The following is a 16,389-nucleotide window of genomic DNA, read 5'->3' on the forward strand; positions in this document are numbered from 1 at the left end:
AAAAAAATTGGAGTAAATTCTGGAATTATATTGGAACAGACTTATAAGATGATCTGGCAGGGAAAGGAAAACTCTTTCAGTGACAATTCTAAGATTAAAAATAAATACGTAATTATAGAATTTATTAGAAACTTACCAAAAGGGTGGAGGGAAGTCTATTTTTATGATTTTATGATTTTGTGTGTTTAATTTCTGTTTGTGTGGAAGGGGAAATGGGAATGACAATTTATGTTGACTTGTCTGTGTATACATCTGTTTGTTTTTTTTTGTTGAATATGAATAAAAATTGAATAAAAAAAAAAAAAAAAAAAGAAACTCGAAAAATTAGAATATCGTGGAAAAGTTCATTTATTTCAGTAATTCAACTTAAAAGGTGAAATGAGATAGACTCGTGATATGCAAAGCGAGATATGTCAAGCCTTTATTTGTTATAATTGTGATTATCAGAGACACCCAGGTTCAAACCCACCCTATCCCCATGAAGCTCACCGAGTAATTTTGGGTCAGTCATTCACTGAGCCTGCACTGCTGCACAGGGATGTGGGGGAAATAAAAAGAAGGAACAGAACCATGTAACTCCGCCCTGGGATCCTTGGAGGTAGGTGGGATGAAAGATAATTAACGTATTGCAGAATTCTGCCCCACAGACAACTTGAGTATAAGTTCCTAGTTACCATTTACCTCCCCCCCACACAAAAAAAGAATCAAGCACAAAATGCATGCATATGGAAATCAGATCAAATACTTTTATTTCTTAAGCTCCAGTGTTTTAACTGTAGCAGCATTTCTCAGAAAAACAACTTTCTCCTCTGTTAAATATATACATATACATATATGTAGAAACATTCTTTTAAAAAGTAGACATTGGTAAATACATAAAAAGGCAATTTTAGAAGAGCAAAATATCAATTTTTAAAAATCCACCCTTGTTTTTTAAAAAATAAATGTGCGTTGATAGCATGCAAAGCAGCAATGTGTGCACTTGTCTGCTTTGTTTCTTAAAGACCTTTCAAAAAACTTTAGCTGCTAGAATATTTTAATTTCTTAAGCCAAGGCATGGCATAGCTGAAGATGGCTTTAGAGCAGAGGTGGGGAGCGAGTCCCCCCCCCCATGTCATCGGGCTCCCCATGCCCATCAGCTTCAGCCACCATTAGCAATGGTCAGGAATGATGGCAGGTGTGGTCTGTAATCCCTGGAGAACACATTTCTTACTCTGCTTTAGAAGGGGAGCTCCAGTCCCAGCCACTGGTCATTAATGAGTATTCAGATTTTTTTGTTTTTTAAAAAATGAAGACTGCACTCAGAGACCATCCCACTGGTGGCTGTCAGAATCGTCCCCAGCTGCTTCACAGATTAGCTTCCGAGAAGCCAGCCTAGTTCATGGTGACATCCTAGCCTCTGATCTAGATTGCAAGGAAATCAAATAGGGGAGACCAGTCTTTAAATGTGAGCCTGTCCCCAATTGTGTGCACAGTGGTTGGTGAGGTTTAAAGCAGAAAACATGATGGCAAGGCTCCTGAACCCAGCCCTAAAACACACACACACACACGCCTTCTTACAGAATTACAATCTGGCTAGGGGAAATGACCTCAGGAGCCAGACTGCTGGTATGCACACGTAGGGCTGGAACATAGCCAGAAGGATGGTCCAGCAAGCCCCCACCCCCATGCCTCTTTTGTACTTTGAATCATATTCCCAACAGAATAAAAAATACTAGCCAGCAGAGCTTTGGGCTGGGTCAGTTATATTTGGTTGATTTTAGACTGTTACTGTCCTTAAGGTCACAGGCATGTATTTACGGCAGCAGCATAAGGGGCACGGCTACAGATCTCCCTCCCGCAGCAACTTCTGTCTTCTCATGCAGGCATTCTGCAACATTAGCAAGCAGAGATGCTGCTGTGAACTGGATCCCTGATTGGCTAGCTTGTGCTGCTTCATTTTCAGTCACACCATTAGTCAATGCGTGAGCTGATTCCAAACTGCTTTTCCCAGAGGCCTATTTTCCAACTCGACTAGGAGATTGCTTCACACTTTCTTGTGATAGAGGGTTTTGTGCATAAGTTTTTTTTAAAATGTGCAGTGATAAAGCAGGCATGTGGCATAACCAACATGCTACAGACCCTTGCAGCATGTTCATGTAGTGGAAGACTCGTGGTTATCCGCTTGGGCAAAAGCAACTCTGATCTACGAATAGAAAGTTGGGTCCAGTTCAAAAAAAGCTATGTCACTAGTTCTGTGCACAGTTCATTCAAGGCAAGCCCTGTCCAAACATACACATCCAACAAACTTCTGAAAAGGAGGGATTTTCAAAAGCAGCTTGTAGTAAGGCATTGAGCAGGGCGGGTGAGTGTGCATCCCTACTATTCAAAGGGGGAAACAATTGGCCATGAATACTTGCCCTAGTCCTGAGCATTCTGCTGAACCCATCTCTGGGCTGTAGCACTTCAGAATGTAAGAGGGAGGTTTACATTAGATATCAAGTGTGATGGAACCTCCAGATGTTGTTGCACTAAAACTCCCATCATTCCCATCTAGAATGGGCACTGGTAGAGTTGACAGGAGTGGGAGTCCAATATCTGGAGGGCCACAGGTTTCCCACCTGTGTCTGTACAAAAATTCTATTGGCAAAGAAATCTAGACTGTACGGGAACCTAGCTGGGACAGGTGTAGAAATCAATTTAAAATTTCAGTCCTCAAGACCAAGGTTATTGCTAAACTCTCCTGTGGTTTGTATGACACTCTGGAACGTCTTTTCCCTCTACATTCCAAAGGCTGAAAATGCTACATACACACTGTTAAGAGAATGAAAAATATTCCTATTGATTTTGCAACCTAATGTCCACTTTCAGTTGAACAAACAGGCAACTAGGCATGATGCACACACATTCGTCTTCCAGCAGCAGCTGCTATAATAATTCTGTTTTCCCCAGTCAAGTAATGCACTCACCCTGCTTTTAGCCAACATGCCTCTAGCTCTCATACATCTCCAAAAAGGCAACAGCCAAGATTATTCCCCAACAATAGGAAGTTACTCAAGGGCCAAGTTACTAAATGTATACTGGGACTGCTGTCTGCATTTATATCCAAGTGATCAGTGCCTCTATTCAGAAGGGCAATGAAAATCAGCATGCAAGTACATTGCAGAAGAACATTTGACTGAAGGTATTGAGTGGTACCTTTAAAAAAATCCTTCAGTTTCCTGGAAATCATTCAGTGAGAAGTATTATCAGAATGGTTTTAAAACTTAGTGCAAGCTTGACAACAAATTCAACATTTACTCGGGGTAGAAGCATTGTAGTTAATGGACATGTTTAGCTGAGGTTTATTAATTTCAATGGGTCTACTCTGTGTAGGATACAGTGGAATACCACCCAAAACCTCCTTCTGCTCCAAACATATATGCTAAGAAAGCCGAGAAGCAAGAGACACAGGATTTTGAAAATGCTGAAGTAGTGATTCAAGGTGTTTTACAAATTCAACTGTGCACCTCTACAATCAATATTTGACCACCAGGAACAGAATCCTCTTTTTGCCAGGGAATACAAACACACACACACATGGAAGAGAGAAACCCACCTAAATCAAAATAAATGCCACAGCAGGGTGAGGGGAGATCAAAATTTGTCTGATATAACCATCAAATGGCAGGAGGCTTTGGGACTGGTTATCCCTCCACAGGAAGACCTTAGGACACCTTCAGAATGCAGATGATCATCCCTGTCAAGTAAGGGGCAATTCCAGGTGTAGCGCTTTGACCAGTGATCATGGCAAGTTCTAGGGCAGACCTCCGTGTTACGCCCAACCCTGAAGACAACACTTGTGTCAGTTACTCCCCGACTGCCCATCCCAGTAGGAACACTTCCCCCAAGTGGTGAGATCAGGGGCCTGTGCTGTGTAGACATACAATCACAACATGGTAAAGGTGACCCTACTGGCCATGTCAGGATGAGGTGGGGAGATGAAGGGTGTTCTTTACATAGGGTGCTCTTTCAAGAACCAGCCCCACATCACACACACCCTGTAGTTCTGCCACAAATATATTATAAACAGTGCTTTTTTGTGACAGTACTGACCGGTATGGAGTACCATCACCTTCCCCCCCCCTGCCCATGGCAGGCATTTTGTACTGAAACTCATGGTTCTTTTTGAGTACCAGCACCTTTTGGGTCTTTTCTGCACTCCCCCGCCCTCCGCAAAAAAGCACTGATTAGAAAGATTTGGGATCGCGGCAAAAGGTAGCAGCCAATATGCAAATGAGCAGCAGCAGCTCTAAGCCCACCATAACCCACCAAAGAAAGAAAAGGAACCTCTGAGGTATTTTTGTTTCACTTCTCGCTGCTGAGGAAGCAGACTGGAATAATCTGAAGCAGTTGTGCATTAGTATTTATAATTAAAGTGATCGGGTTGAGCTTTGGCACTTTCAAGCACAAAAGCAACCATCTACAACCCACACACTTGGAGCAGCCTTCATCCTCATGGCACCCACCAGTGTATGGAACTACCATTCCCATCAGGCTGATCTGCAGCCAGTCCACCGAGTGCATGACTATGAAATAGCTGCTATTTATAAATAACTATTATTTATAAAGTGTATAGACCCAGGCACTTTGGAAGAGGCAGCCCGTTACAATTATTTCTTATATATTGTTCAGTTAACTCCCAACAGGTTTTCTTCTTCTTTTTTAAGTACCGTATTGACCCAAATATAAGCCGCACCTGCTAATAAGCCACACCTTTAAAATTCAAAGAGGGAAAAGAAGAAAAGACAATACCTGAATATAAGCCGCTGCCTTAAAGTTCTGCAGACACTCACACCTGTAAATGGCAAATGTAGAAGAAAATCCTACGGGTACCATTCCCCCACGCTCCAGGGATGCTTCCTGGGGGGGGGGAGCTGTGCTGCTTTGCCGGCGGCCTCCCCCCTCCCCCCTGATGGCTTGGGGGAGGCTTGGGAGCCGCAGGATGGGGTGGGTACCATTGTCCCACCCCCCCCCGACAGCCCTCGTGGTGGCATCGGGGGGGGGGCGCTCTCTCCATTCCGGCCCTGGAAGGCAGGGCCACAGACCTAGCACAGCTGTTTCAGCAGCGATGTCGTAAAAGCCAACTTCTGTAAGGTTGCGAATTTAAGCCGCACTTTAACTTTTCATGGTTGGAATTTGGGGGGGAAGTGTGGCTTATATTTGGGCCAATACGGTCTCTTGCTTTAGAATTGTACATTTTCCACATACAGGGATGTGTAGCACACAACAAACGGGACGATCCTGTTGCAGTCCTGATTTGCTAACTATATATATAAAATAAAAATCCAGTGGTACCTCGAGTTACAAACGCCTCAGGTTACAAATGCTTCATGTTATGAACTCCGCTCACCTGGAAGAGTTACCTCGAGTTGAGAACTTTGCCCCAGGATGGGAACGGAAATCATGTGCCAGCGGCGCAGCGGCAGCAAGAGGCCCCATTAGCAAAAGCACGCCTCTAGTTAAGAACAGTTTCAGGTCAAGAACGGACCTCTGGAACGAATTAAGTTCGTAACTAGAGGTACCACTCTAAACTGTACTCTTTGTATGGACAAAACGTTTCTGGGACAGCACAAAAGTTGTACATGTTCATAAAAAAGCAGACAGAAACCTATCACAAGTGCTAGAACTAACTCTACAGACCTTCATTTGTACAGGCCAGAAGGCCAGGAGCAACATCACCGCTCTCTCTTTGGGGGGGTGTGAAGTTTGTCTCTGCCTCTGGAAAGGCTTTTTGGTTCAGAGGCATTATAACTGTACCGCAACAAAGAGCTGCCTTCTCTTGTCAGTCTTTTTTGCCTTTTCCTTTTTTTAAAAACAAAAACTAAGAAGTGATTCAAGGCAAGTTTTCCTAAGGAAATGTAAACTGATGCCCCACCCCTCAGCACACTTGCAGGAGTGAAATTTGCAAACACACACACACACACAACTGCAAAAGGTCTTGGACAGGCACAGGGGTCTTAGTGGGGAAAAGTCACACAACACCTGTTCAGAAACGGAGATGCAATTTGGTTTTAAAGTACCATCAGAGGCATTTAAGGGTTTGCTAAAACACAGTTTTATGCAAAACTATGTACTCTTGGTCTTCTACTCGGTATTGGTCAAAACTGGTTGAAGTTTCCAGAAGTGCCTACCGATCCCAATACATTAAAAGGGAAATGACTCACATAAGGCAGCTTCTTAAGATTTCAAAGTCCTGTGCCTCTTTGAGTATCCAGTTTCAGGAGAATTTAAGGAGCTGTTTAAGGATTGAGAATTCTTTACAACTATGACACTGGACAAGAAGCGATGATCAAAGCCATTCTGGTTTAAGAGGGATGGGGATAATGCTATTCACAATTTTTCAAAATAGTGCAGAAGCCTCTTCTGACACACACACAAAAAGAACTCTTGTTCAGCTGTTAAAACTCTTAAAAGCCACCCAACTCACTGATATAGAAAAATAAAAGGATAAACATTATCCATCAATTTATATCGTATAATTTCTCTATATAGAACTTTGTTCAGCTAAAAGGATCAATCTTTTACATTTTCAAAGAGGGGAAAGTCCAATCCACAAGAACTCTCTTTGCCCCTTGCCCCTCAGGGCATTTCAAGGCAGAAACAAGTAGGCCTTGTAGAACCCTGTACAAACTGGTCACAGTTATAAACTCCAAATAAAACTATAAATACTTGTTCAAGCCAAACAATCCTTGTACAATATGGTTAAACAAAAGCAGGGGGGAAGGTATAGAATCAATTTCTCTAGCATCTAAGAAAAAAACACACACACACACACACACACAGCAGACCCCAGGGGTGAATCTACCAGAAACCTTTACACAGTCACATAAAGAGCCCTGGAGAATTCCAGCACCCCCACAAAGGGACTCTGCCGTCTCAGAGGTTCTGGGTTGCAGCTGCAGCACCAGGACATGTCAGCACGGCGTCCCTTTCTCCAGTTCACGCTTTGTAAGTGCATATTTGAAGAATTCATACACAGACCAGGAAATGGCAGTTGAAGGCATCTGGTATATCACCCTTGCCTGGACCCCCTTAAAATATCCAGCGATGCCCCCCAGCTGGTACACTGTCCTAAAGGCATTGGCCATTCCGGAGAGATGTCCGCTAACGTTCACAGAACTCAAGACCACGTTCTCTTGCGTGTTGAGGAGAGTCTTGCAGACGTCCAGGGGAGTCGTGGCGGCAGCCGCCACAGCCCCAGCCACAGCCCCCGATATGATGTGGGTGCTTGGATTGTACTGCCGGCAGGGGTTGATCTGCTCCTGCATGAACTCATAGGTCATGAAGTGAATGGCTTGGAAGGGGATGTTCATGGTGAGCTGGGTGCTGTAGCTCCGGTAGAAGGCACCCAGCCCCTCCGTCCGATGCACCGTCCGGATGCACTCCAGGACCGTCTTGTACGGAGAGTTGTACATCTGCATGCGCTGCTTCACCACTGGCTCAGGGGGCAGGAAGGCACAGCGAGGTGTTGGGTGTGCCCCGAGCAGGGAAGCAAAAGAAATAAGAAAAGCCAAATTAGATGCAATTCACAGATGTCGGTGGTGCGTACCAACCAATAACAGAATAGTAAATAACAGCCATTGTAATTTCCCAGATAATATATTTGAGGAAGACAAAGTCCCAAAAGTTTAATTTCAGAATTACAAGATCTGAAAAGTTTAAAATTTTAAACTTACAAAGCCAAATACACTAAAGTATCTGGCAGATGAAATATCAATCACCCAATCCACTGTCAAGTTTAACGCAGATTTCATTTGGATTCTCAAGGCTGCCAAACAGGGACATTTGTCAGTCACAAAAGTGTCTGTATCAGACAGAGGCCACATTCAGACCTTACCTTTACACAGCACTATGGTGCCACCTTAAACAGTCATGGCTTCCCCCAACAAATTCTGGACGCTGAGAGCTTTTAGGAGACCCCTATTCCCCTCACAGAGCTATCATTTCCAGCATGGTTTGACAATCAATGCCTCTTCACAGGGAACTCTGAGAAGTGTAGCTCTGTGATGGTAATAAGGACTATCTACCTGCACCCCTAACAAATTACAGCTCCCAGAATTCTTGGATGGAAGCCGGGGCTGTTTAAAGTGGTATCTTAAAAGCATGGCGTGATGGGTGCTGGAGTTGCCCTTTCTGAAACAAAACTAATGTAATTGCTCTGAATGTACCGTTTCAATTCCCAGGTGACCCTCGCAGAAATTTGGGAGTCATTTGCCAGTCAGTACTGACAATGCTGAGCTGCCTGTGTCTCCCAATCTGCAACATTTCATTTACTTATTTGACTCCATTTGTGAATAGTTTCCCATAAAAACTCTTGGGGGAGGGGGGGAATCAACAATAAAACAATTTAAAATGAAAAAACAATCCAAAGCACTATGTAGGTCTTATGCGTTCCTGGCAATTTTAATTCTCCTTTCCTCCTCTCAACACCACGAAACCATTGATAGGCGAGGGCATTACCTTCAGCTGGATTCATAACACCATCATGGAGTAGGGTAGCTAAGCTCCCAGCCATTCCTGCACAAACATACAAAAAAGACAAGTCCCCTTTCACAAATCAATCCTCAACAATCCACCTTTCCTTTTGCACCCAAATGAGCTCTTGAATGCACAATACATAATCACCCTTATTTATGCAACATCATCAGGAATCACATTCAGGAAAAAGAAAAACATCAGGAAAAAGAAAAACAGCCCCCACAACACTTTTATATAAAAAAGCCACAGTAGAAATATGAAAGCATTCACCATTTGCAAAAATACAGCGCAGCAACTTATAAGAGACCATCTGGGGGAAGAATGGTTCTTCTTTGGCAGTTCCTTCTTATGAAATTCATCTGTGCAGTTGTGCAAAGCAAGTCTGTGTTTTAAACTGTCTACCTGCCCATACTGACTTCCAGGTACACCTACCTATGACGAAGTTGTTATGAAAAAGTCAGCGGGGGGGGCGGGCAACCACAATCTCAAACCAAAACACAAGAAGATAAACCTCAAAAGATACTCAGCAAAAGACGCATTCTTATTTGCACTCCCAATTTGCATTTCTGAATTAAGTCCCAACATATTTCAAATATGATACTGGATACGTAAAACATAACATTATTAAGATTATGTACAGCCATGACATGCTATTTAAAACACTTTTTAAAGGTGTCCCAATTGGATCAACTGAAAATAAATAAATCCTATTTGTTTCAGAACACTGTTGTTTTTTAAGTTTTTTATCCCTCCATTATTCTTCTGCAGCTATGGCATCATGTTGTCATTCTGAGCAAGGGAAATATACTAAGTGCTGCTGCCTTTAAACAAACCTTAAATGTGAGGGGAAAGGCAGGGGACAAATAAATATGTAATTATAATGTTGGGGTATGAGAGAGATTCCCCAGCACCGAGAAGACGCAGTTCATGAGGTTGTGACTGGCCACACAGCCAGCAATAGCTGACATGTCCCCTGAAATGGCCATGGGAAACTTTGTACCTGAAGAGACACTGGCTTGCATCCAAAGAGGGTCCTGTTCAGAGTAGACCTACTGAAATTAATACACAAAGCTGACTTGGGTCCATTCATTTTAATGGGCCTACTCTAAGTTAGTCGAAAGCGACCCACTGTCTGCATCTGCTATATGCACTGATTCTTTAAAACTGATTTCTGCATATTAAATAATATTTCAGAGGCACACTTTATATATATATATATTTAAAAAACACCCTGCATAATACTATACACATTGACTTTGTACGTTCAAGGGCTTGTATCTTAGACCACCAAGCCTGAAATACTGACTGCATTTAAATTGGATGTTTTTCTACATTAATCCATTAATCTGTAGTTACAAAGCCAGGCAGGTGCAAATTCAGAGAGTGAAGAATTTATTCCATGGGTTATTACTATAGTTCCTTCAAGAGTGGGAATATCAGCACAGGCCCCAAATAAAATCTCCCGAAAGAAAGGTCAGATACCTCCAAATACTGGGGGACAAAGCAAGAACAAAGGCATCTGGCTGGCTATACCAGAACGTAAGCTTCTGAAGATGACAGCCAAGAGAGGGAGGCAGGCGGGCAAAGAGAATCAGGACCTTTTCTGCTTGGACTGCTCCTCCAGCCAACTTTATGCTATAGATCACTTGTTTTAGTGTTTTAGAAGTCTAAGCCACCTTGGCAACAGAGGCTGATTCCTTAGGGCAGAGGTTTCCAACCTTTTTGACCAACTACATTCTTTCTGTGGCACCCCTGTGGGGCTCAGGAGCCCAGTTATGCCCCCCCTTGCCTGCAGAGCTGGCAGCCTCTCACCCTTTTTCAAACACCCTCCCTTGTGAAGTGTTCCCTCTCTGAGCTGCCCCTCCCCTGCCCCAGAGAGAGGCGCCTCCTCACACTGCCCCACGGGGGCCTGGGACTTGTCTGTCCATTCTCAACAGCAAGGGCTGGAGGACTGGCTGGCTGGGCTCCCTCACCCACTTGCTTGCTTACTCCAAGGTTGCCTCAGCTCCTGGAAACCAGCACCCCCTGGCCAGCCCCAGAAGCACGATTCACCTGGGAAGCTTGTAGCCAGGGCTACAGCCACAAACAGCTGTGCAAGCCTTTGGGAGGCAGAGACACAAGAGGGCATCAGAGGAGGGAGGGTAGGAAAGAGGGGCAGAGGCCAGTGTTGCCCACGGCAGCCCTGACTATCATTCAAGGCACCCCAGGGTGATGCAGCACACAGGTTGAAAACCACTCTTAGGGTGAACAGGGCCCTGCCCCACCAACCCGTCTGCCGTCAGCCAGCCTCCAACTAGCCTGCCTTTCTACTTGCAACCAGTCTAAGGGGTGGCCATGCCTGTCAGCTTCCTCCTCCTCCTCCTCCTCCCTAGTATCAGTGTTGCGCTACAGAACTTAGCAGGGAGGTGGAGGATGGGGCAAAGCTAGAGCGGCTCTGTTGATCTCCCTGCCTCCTGCCCTACAGTGTCCCTAAGGCACCAGCAACCGCTGCATCTTCGGTGCCCTGGCAGAAAGGCAATATATAAAGGCAATGGATAGATTTAATAAGATTAGATACTGATTTAGAAGCAGAAGCAATTTGTTCCCCCCCCCAAAAAAAGCCCTAAGAACCTGCTTCCCTAGAGAGCTGCCCAAGCTTGACGACCCAGTTGTTTCAAGTATCTGCTTCCTATGGCCCCAACCAGAGTTGCTCAGGGTCAAATGCTTCTCCAACATCTAACTTTTAGAGGCTCTGGAGTGTATTCTTCATACACGAGACTCTAACACTGCCGATGCCTGTGGAAAGCAGACAAGGAGTTGAATGCAGCAAGAGAGCGCTTAGGCGGCCACCGGCGGAGTCTTCCCAGCGTCTTTTTTCCAGAAGCAGAAATGCAGGCGGAAGATGCCAGAGCGCAAGAAAAAAGTACACCATTTGAGAGGCAAGGGACCAGGATGGGCCCCTGGGTTGGTTATGTCAATATACCGTTGGCCAGGTGGCTGTTCCCTCCGTGGCGAATAATGTCACTGAAACTCCGTTTCATTTTCTCATAGCAGGCAAAGTACAGGGCATGCGCTGGGCCGGCTCCCACCACAGTCACGTTGATCCCTCGCAAGGGTCTCCAGAAGCCTTCCGTCTGGATCATCTTCTTCAGGGCCTCAAACACACTTCTGTACTGGGCTTTGGGGTCGGGCTGCAAACTCTGCATCCGGGTCTAGAAAGAAAGAATTGAAGAAGCATGAGGAAAGCAGCCCTTGATGGCCCCCAGGATTAAGCTGAGGGCACCAGGTTCTGCCAATGAGCTTTTTTATCTAATCTAATCTATGCATTTTTGCGCTCAAGTGCCACAAAGGCAGCCACACTGATAAAACAAAGCCATTACACTCAGCGGCAAAACCAAACAGAATAAAACTACTCAACTGACAGTGCATTTGAAAGGAAAGGAAGGAAAAGTGCTACCTAGTCCACTTGAAAGAGGATTGCAGCAAAGATTGCCATCTCTAGCTACCCTCCCAGTTAAATACAACATGCCTGGGTGAATAAGAAAGGTTTTGCCTGGTGCCTAAAAACAGCCAGTGACTGTGCCAGGCATGCGCTCCTGGGGGGAGCATTCCCCAAACGGGAAGCAATCACGGAACAGGCCCCTTATTGAGTGGGCATATGAAGCCGGGACCCAGACAATGTCCAGGTTGGTTCATGTGAGACGAGGCAGTCCTGGAGGAGCTATGAACTCCTAATCTGTTTTAAAAACGAACAAATAAGCCAAGGAACCTTACACACAGGCTCCAACACCACGCCAGCAGGGGGCGCTATAACTCAGCCAAACAGGATAGCACTCTCTCCCCACAAAACCTGGACCCTGAGAACTTTATTGCTGTTCCTCTCAATACAACAGAAGCTGCAAACAAGAACTGTATGTACTTGTCTCTCATGTCTCAGTAATGAGCACCCACTTTAAACAAGAGTAGAAATGAGTAGGACAAAGCAAGAGCCTTCTGTGGTTTCAGAGACACATTGTTCTGGACCCATCGTGCAAAAGCCAATTTTAATTTGTGCTGTAAAGATAATCATGCTGGGAAACGGTTTGGGGTAGAAGCAGCACAAGATCAAGTACCAGGGCTAAGTGACAAACTATAAATTAACATCATCAGATCTAGTTGGCACAGAGATGAAATTGTTGCTCCTCCAACAAAATGTGCAATCTTCACTCAAACTACCCTCTTGTAAGATAGCAAACCTGGCACCATTTTAAAAAAGGAATCTGGGGGAGCTCGGAAGTTTCAGATCCTTTAACTTGGCTTCTGTCCAGGTAAACTGGCCGAAAGCATGGCACTAAAGCTGGAATCATTCAAATGAAGAGCAGGCTTTGGCAAGGAAGAATCAGCACGACTTCCAAACAGGAAGCTTATCCTACCTGGCATTCGTTGAGGCCACACCTTGATGAAAGCAAAAGATAAAAGCCCCACGGCCTGCCTAATTACTATATATGAATTTTGGAAAAGACTGAAATATTATGAGAATTGAAATTTGTATTTCCCCCCCTACTTATATTGTACACATTTTGGGGGGAAACCCTGACACCCCCAACCAAGTATTTATATATGCCTACCTGGTTGAGAAACACCTATCTAAAATCAGGGATTGTTACAGAGGAGCTTATCCCAACCTACACTCTGCACACACCCCAGAATTACATTATTATTATTATTATTATCAGTATTGTCATTCTTTTGCTCAGCAGGTGGCAGTGCACTAAGCACAGAACACAGAGAAAAAGCAAGCCTGGCTGCTGACTGCATGTATCATGCACCAGTTACTGTCAGAGTAGGACCTGGGAGACCAGGGTCCCAATCCCCACTCAGCCGTGAAGCTCACTGGGGCCCTTGCGCCAGTTGCTCACTCTCTGCCTAACCTACAGGGATTAAATGAGGAGGGGGAGAAGCAGGTAGGCCACCTTGAGCTCCTTGGAGAAAAAGCTGCAGTGTAAATTAGCCCCAGAGAGCAAAAACAAATCCTAGTATTGTATTGTATTGTGGCATCAACAGTGACTCAGCAATCAAACCTCTTGTTCTGGAGTGTCCTCTCTGTCCAGGCCTGAGCTCAAACATATGAAAATAATTGTGAGATTACAGCTAGCACACAAGCTAAGCCTGAAGTGGGATGCAGCTGCAAAAGGCAACAGGCGCATGTGATTCGAAGTAAAAAGAAACACATTTCCAAGCCATGAGAATCAATGGTGTCACTTTATTCCGCACTAGCTACACCTCCTCTGGCACACGATGTATCCCTCTGGTGCCACACTTTCTAAAAAAGTCCAACCTGAGGCCCCTGAGTTGTTTCTGAACTTTAACTTCCACCAGCCCAGCCGTCGTAGTCAGGGGTCAGGGATGATGGGAGTTGTGGTTCAGCATTACCTGGAGAGCTGCAGGTTCCCCATTTCTGAAACAGAGACAGTGGAATGGTTCAGGAAGAAGACCATGAAGATGGTCAGGGGTATAAAAATAAGTCCTTAGATTGTGGAGGGTGGAAACATGATAGAACTCTTCAAATCCTCCAACAGCGATCACACAGAAGAGAACACATCCACACCATACACTTAAAGCACATCCGCACCACTTTAACAGTTCATTTATCAAGGAGCTACAGTTTGCAGCAGCCTACAAACTACAGTTCCCAGGATTCTTTGAGGGAAAGCCATTCTCAAGTCCACCCACCTCACCCAACAACCCTATGATACAAATGCTAATTATCGCATTAGTGCTTTTTGGAATCTGTGTCTGAGCACATGATCACGACATTGAGCATCTCAGGACAGTGAGACTCTGGGATGCAATTCAAGGTACTTGGCTGGAAGGAAGAACCAATGCTGCCAGCGCAGACTGGACTTGTCCCAACAGCCTAATGTCAGCCTGAGCAATGCAGATCACTGTCATTCTGTGCAAATGCTCATTAGCTCTCGCTTCCCTGCTCATTAAACATGTCTGAAAATGTACCTGCTCTCAAAGCTTACAAGTTTTGTGTGCACGTGCTAATGATGTTCCACCAAGGTACAGCCAAAAGGTATACAGTCAGGCTATGCCATGGTCTCAGGTGCTCCAGCTCTTTAGTGGCAAAGCTAGGAACTCACTAGCCAGCCAAGAAATCTCCACCTTGCTGTTTTAATTGCTTAAGGCAATGCTTAATAGTCACCTGGATTGTTTCTACTGGTTCAGGCCTGGGCTGTTTAAGTTGCCGTGAAATCAAAGCGGAGGCCCAGCAAGTCTACTCAAGCCCCACAGAGCGGCTTGCTTGCGTCTCTCCTTTGAAGAACGGCATTCCAACCTGGAGCACAAAACCACTCTGAGCGGCAGGACACCATCTCTTGCTCTGCACTCTCACAGCGCTGCCTCAGCGAGAAGAGGGGGTTCCCACCACTTTGCCACTGTCAACAGCAAGGTGCAAATCCAGGCTTCCTTACTAACACAAGTACAGCAAATCCCACTTCAACACACCTATTTACAAGGATGAAAAGGGGATGCAATTCTAATCCCAGAAGATTGTCTCATTTGCTGCAAAGATAAATGCAAGAGAAGAATTACAGCGGATAAACACCAATTTGCCAGCTGCCAAAAAACTTGAGATTGGCCAGTCATGTGATGAACACATAAGCAGCCTTGGCACAGCCTTCCTAGAAGCAATTAAAAGGAACTGTGTACTTATATCACATTTGCGTTTACATCACATTTGCATGTATTTATGTATTTATTCATTTATTCCATTTATCTCCCAACCTGCCTCCCAAAGGGGCTTGGGCCAGCAAACTGGAAAGCAGACAAAAGCCATACCGATGACAATGTGCTTCTCCAAGTCAATTTCAAGCAGTACTTTTTTCAGGGGGTACTTTAGGGTACACAGCACTGACACCTCTTTTTGGGTTGCTGTTAAAAAGTGTGGCACTTACTGTAACAACTTCTATTGTCTATTGTATGAGGCAAACATGCTTGTCATTAATGCCTCCCAAAGCAGGCAAAGTGGTTTTAGGAGACTGATCTTGAAGATCTTACACACACACTTATATTATTAATAATTGCTTGAAAATAATACTGCAGAAAATAGATAGCATCTATAATGTTAATTTCAGGTGTTGAGATGCTCCTGAAAGGTCAGACTTCTGCTCTAGGCTTTCCATGTCTTCCCCTGCCCTGTAGAATCCCTGTGGAGATATAAAGAGTGGGGCACACTCTTTATACTTCCTGGAAACAACTGAAGATATTTTTGTTCCCAGAAGCTTTTCCTAACATACGTGAAACCAACGTTATTATGGCACTTGTACAAAAGGCTGCAGCCGGGGAGCAGCGATGGAACCCCCGGAGAGCCACTGCCTGTCAGAAAAGTCAATCCTGAGCTACAAGGTTCAATTGCCTGACTCTAGACAAGCTCCTGTGGGGACCCACCTAAGGTCATCTTGTCAAAGGAAAGAAAGTTGTGCATCTCAAGGACATAAAAAAATAACACCCATCTTTAATAAGCACGTTTGCATACCCTGAAGTGCTCCAAACATTGGTCTGGAGACTGCCGTTTTAGATAAAACAGAAAGTGAAGCCACGACTACCATGTTTATCACGGCCTGACAGATATAAAGGCAACAACAGAATTATGTAATATGTCTTAGGGCCAGTTTTTTTTTGGGGGGGAGGTCCAGTCCGAGAATGGATTTATTTTGAGGATTTGTGAGTATTGGGCTTTGCTTCCTTTTACACTCACAACAAAAACTTGTTAACTAAGCCCGTCATACAGAGCCAGATCACTTTCCAGGGATAGCTGGTCCAAGGGATAAATGCAAAGGGGGAAATGGAGCAGGGACATTTTTGAAATATTTGAGCACCACACCCAGTTTAGTCACAAGGAGGTTTATGTAAAATGAATCCTTCAGC

At 44.7% G+C, this 16,389-nt stretch overlaps 1 protein-coding gene across 4 annotated transcripts in view; it reads right to left on the minus strand.

The window, feature by feature from the left end:
* Positions 1 to 724: 724 nt before the first annotated feature.
* The window catches only part of SLC25A37 (solute carrier family 25 member 37), a 41,268-nt gene continuing 25,603 nt past the window's right edge, over positions 725 to 16,389 (minus strand). For 3 of the 4 annotated variants that reach the window (XM_082201173.1, XM_082201175.1, XM_082201174.1), the window contains 3 exons: positions 11,462 to 11,690; positions 8,482 to 8,538; positions 725 to 7,456 (listed from right to left, as the gene is read on the minus strand). In XM_082201173.1, coding sequence (XP_082057299.1) covers positions 6,936 to 7,456; positions 8,482 to 8,538; positions 11,462 to 11,690 — 807 coding nt within the window. In that variant the 3' untranslated portion in view covers positions 725 to 6,935. The remainder of the gene's footprint in view (positions 7,457 to 8,481; positions 8,539 to 11,461; positions 11,691 to 16,389) is intronic. The other variant, XR_014214075.1, reaches the window with a different exon arrangement.

The sequence above is a fragment of the Podarcis vaucheri genome, assembly GCF_965113315.1.
Source record: "Podarcis vaucheri genome assembly, chromosome: 15".
Lineage (NCBI taxonomy): Eukaryota > Metazoa > Chordata > Lepidosauria > Squamata > Lacertidae > Podarcis > Podarcis vaucheri.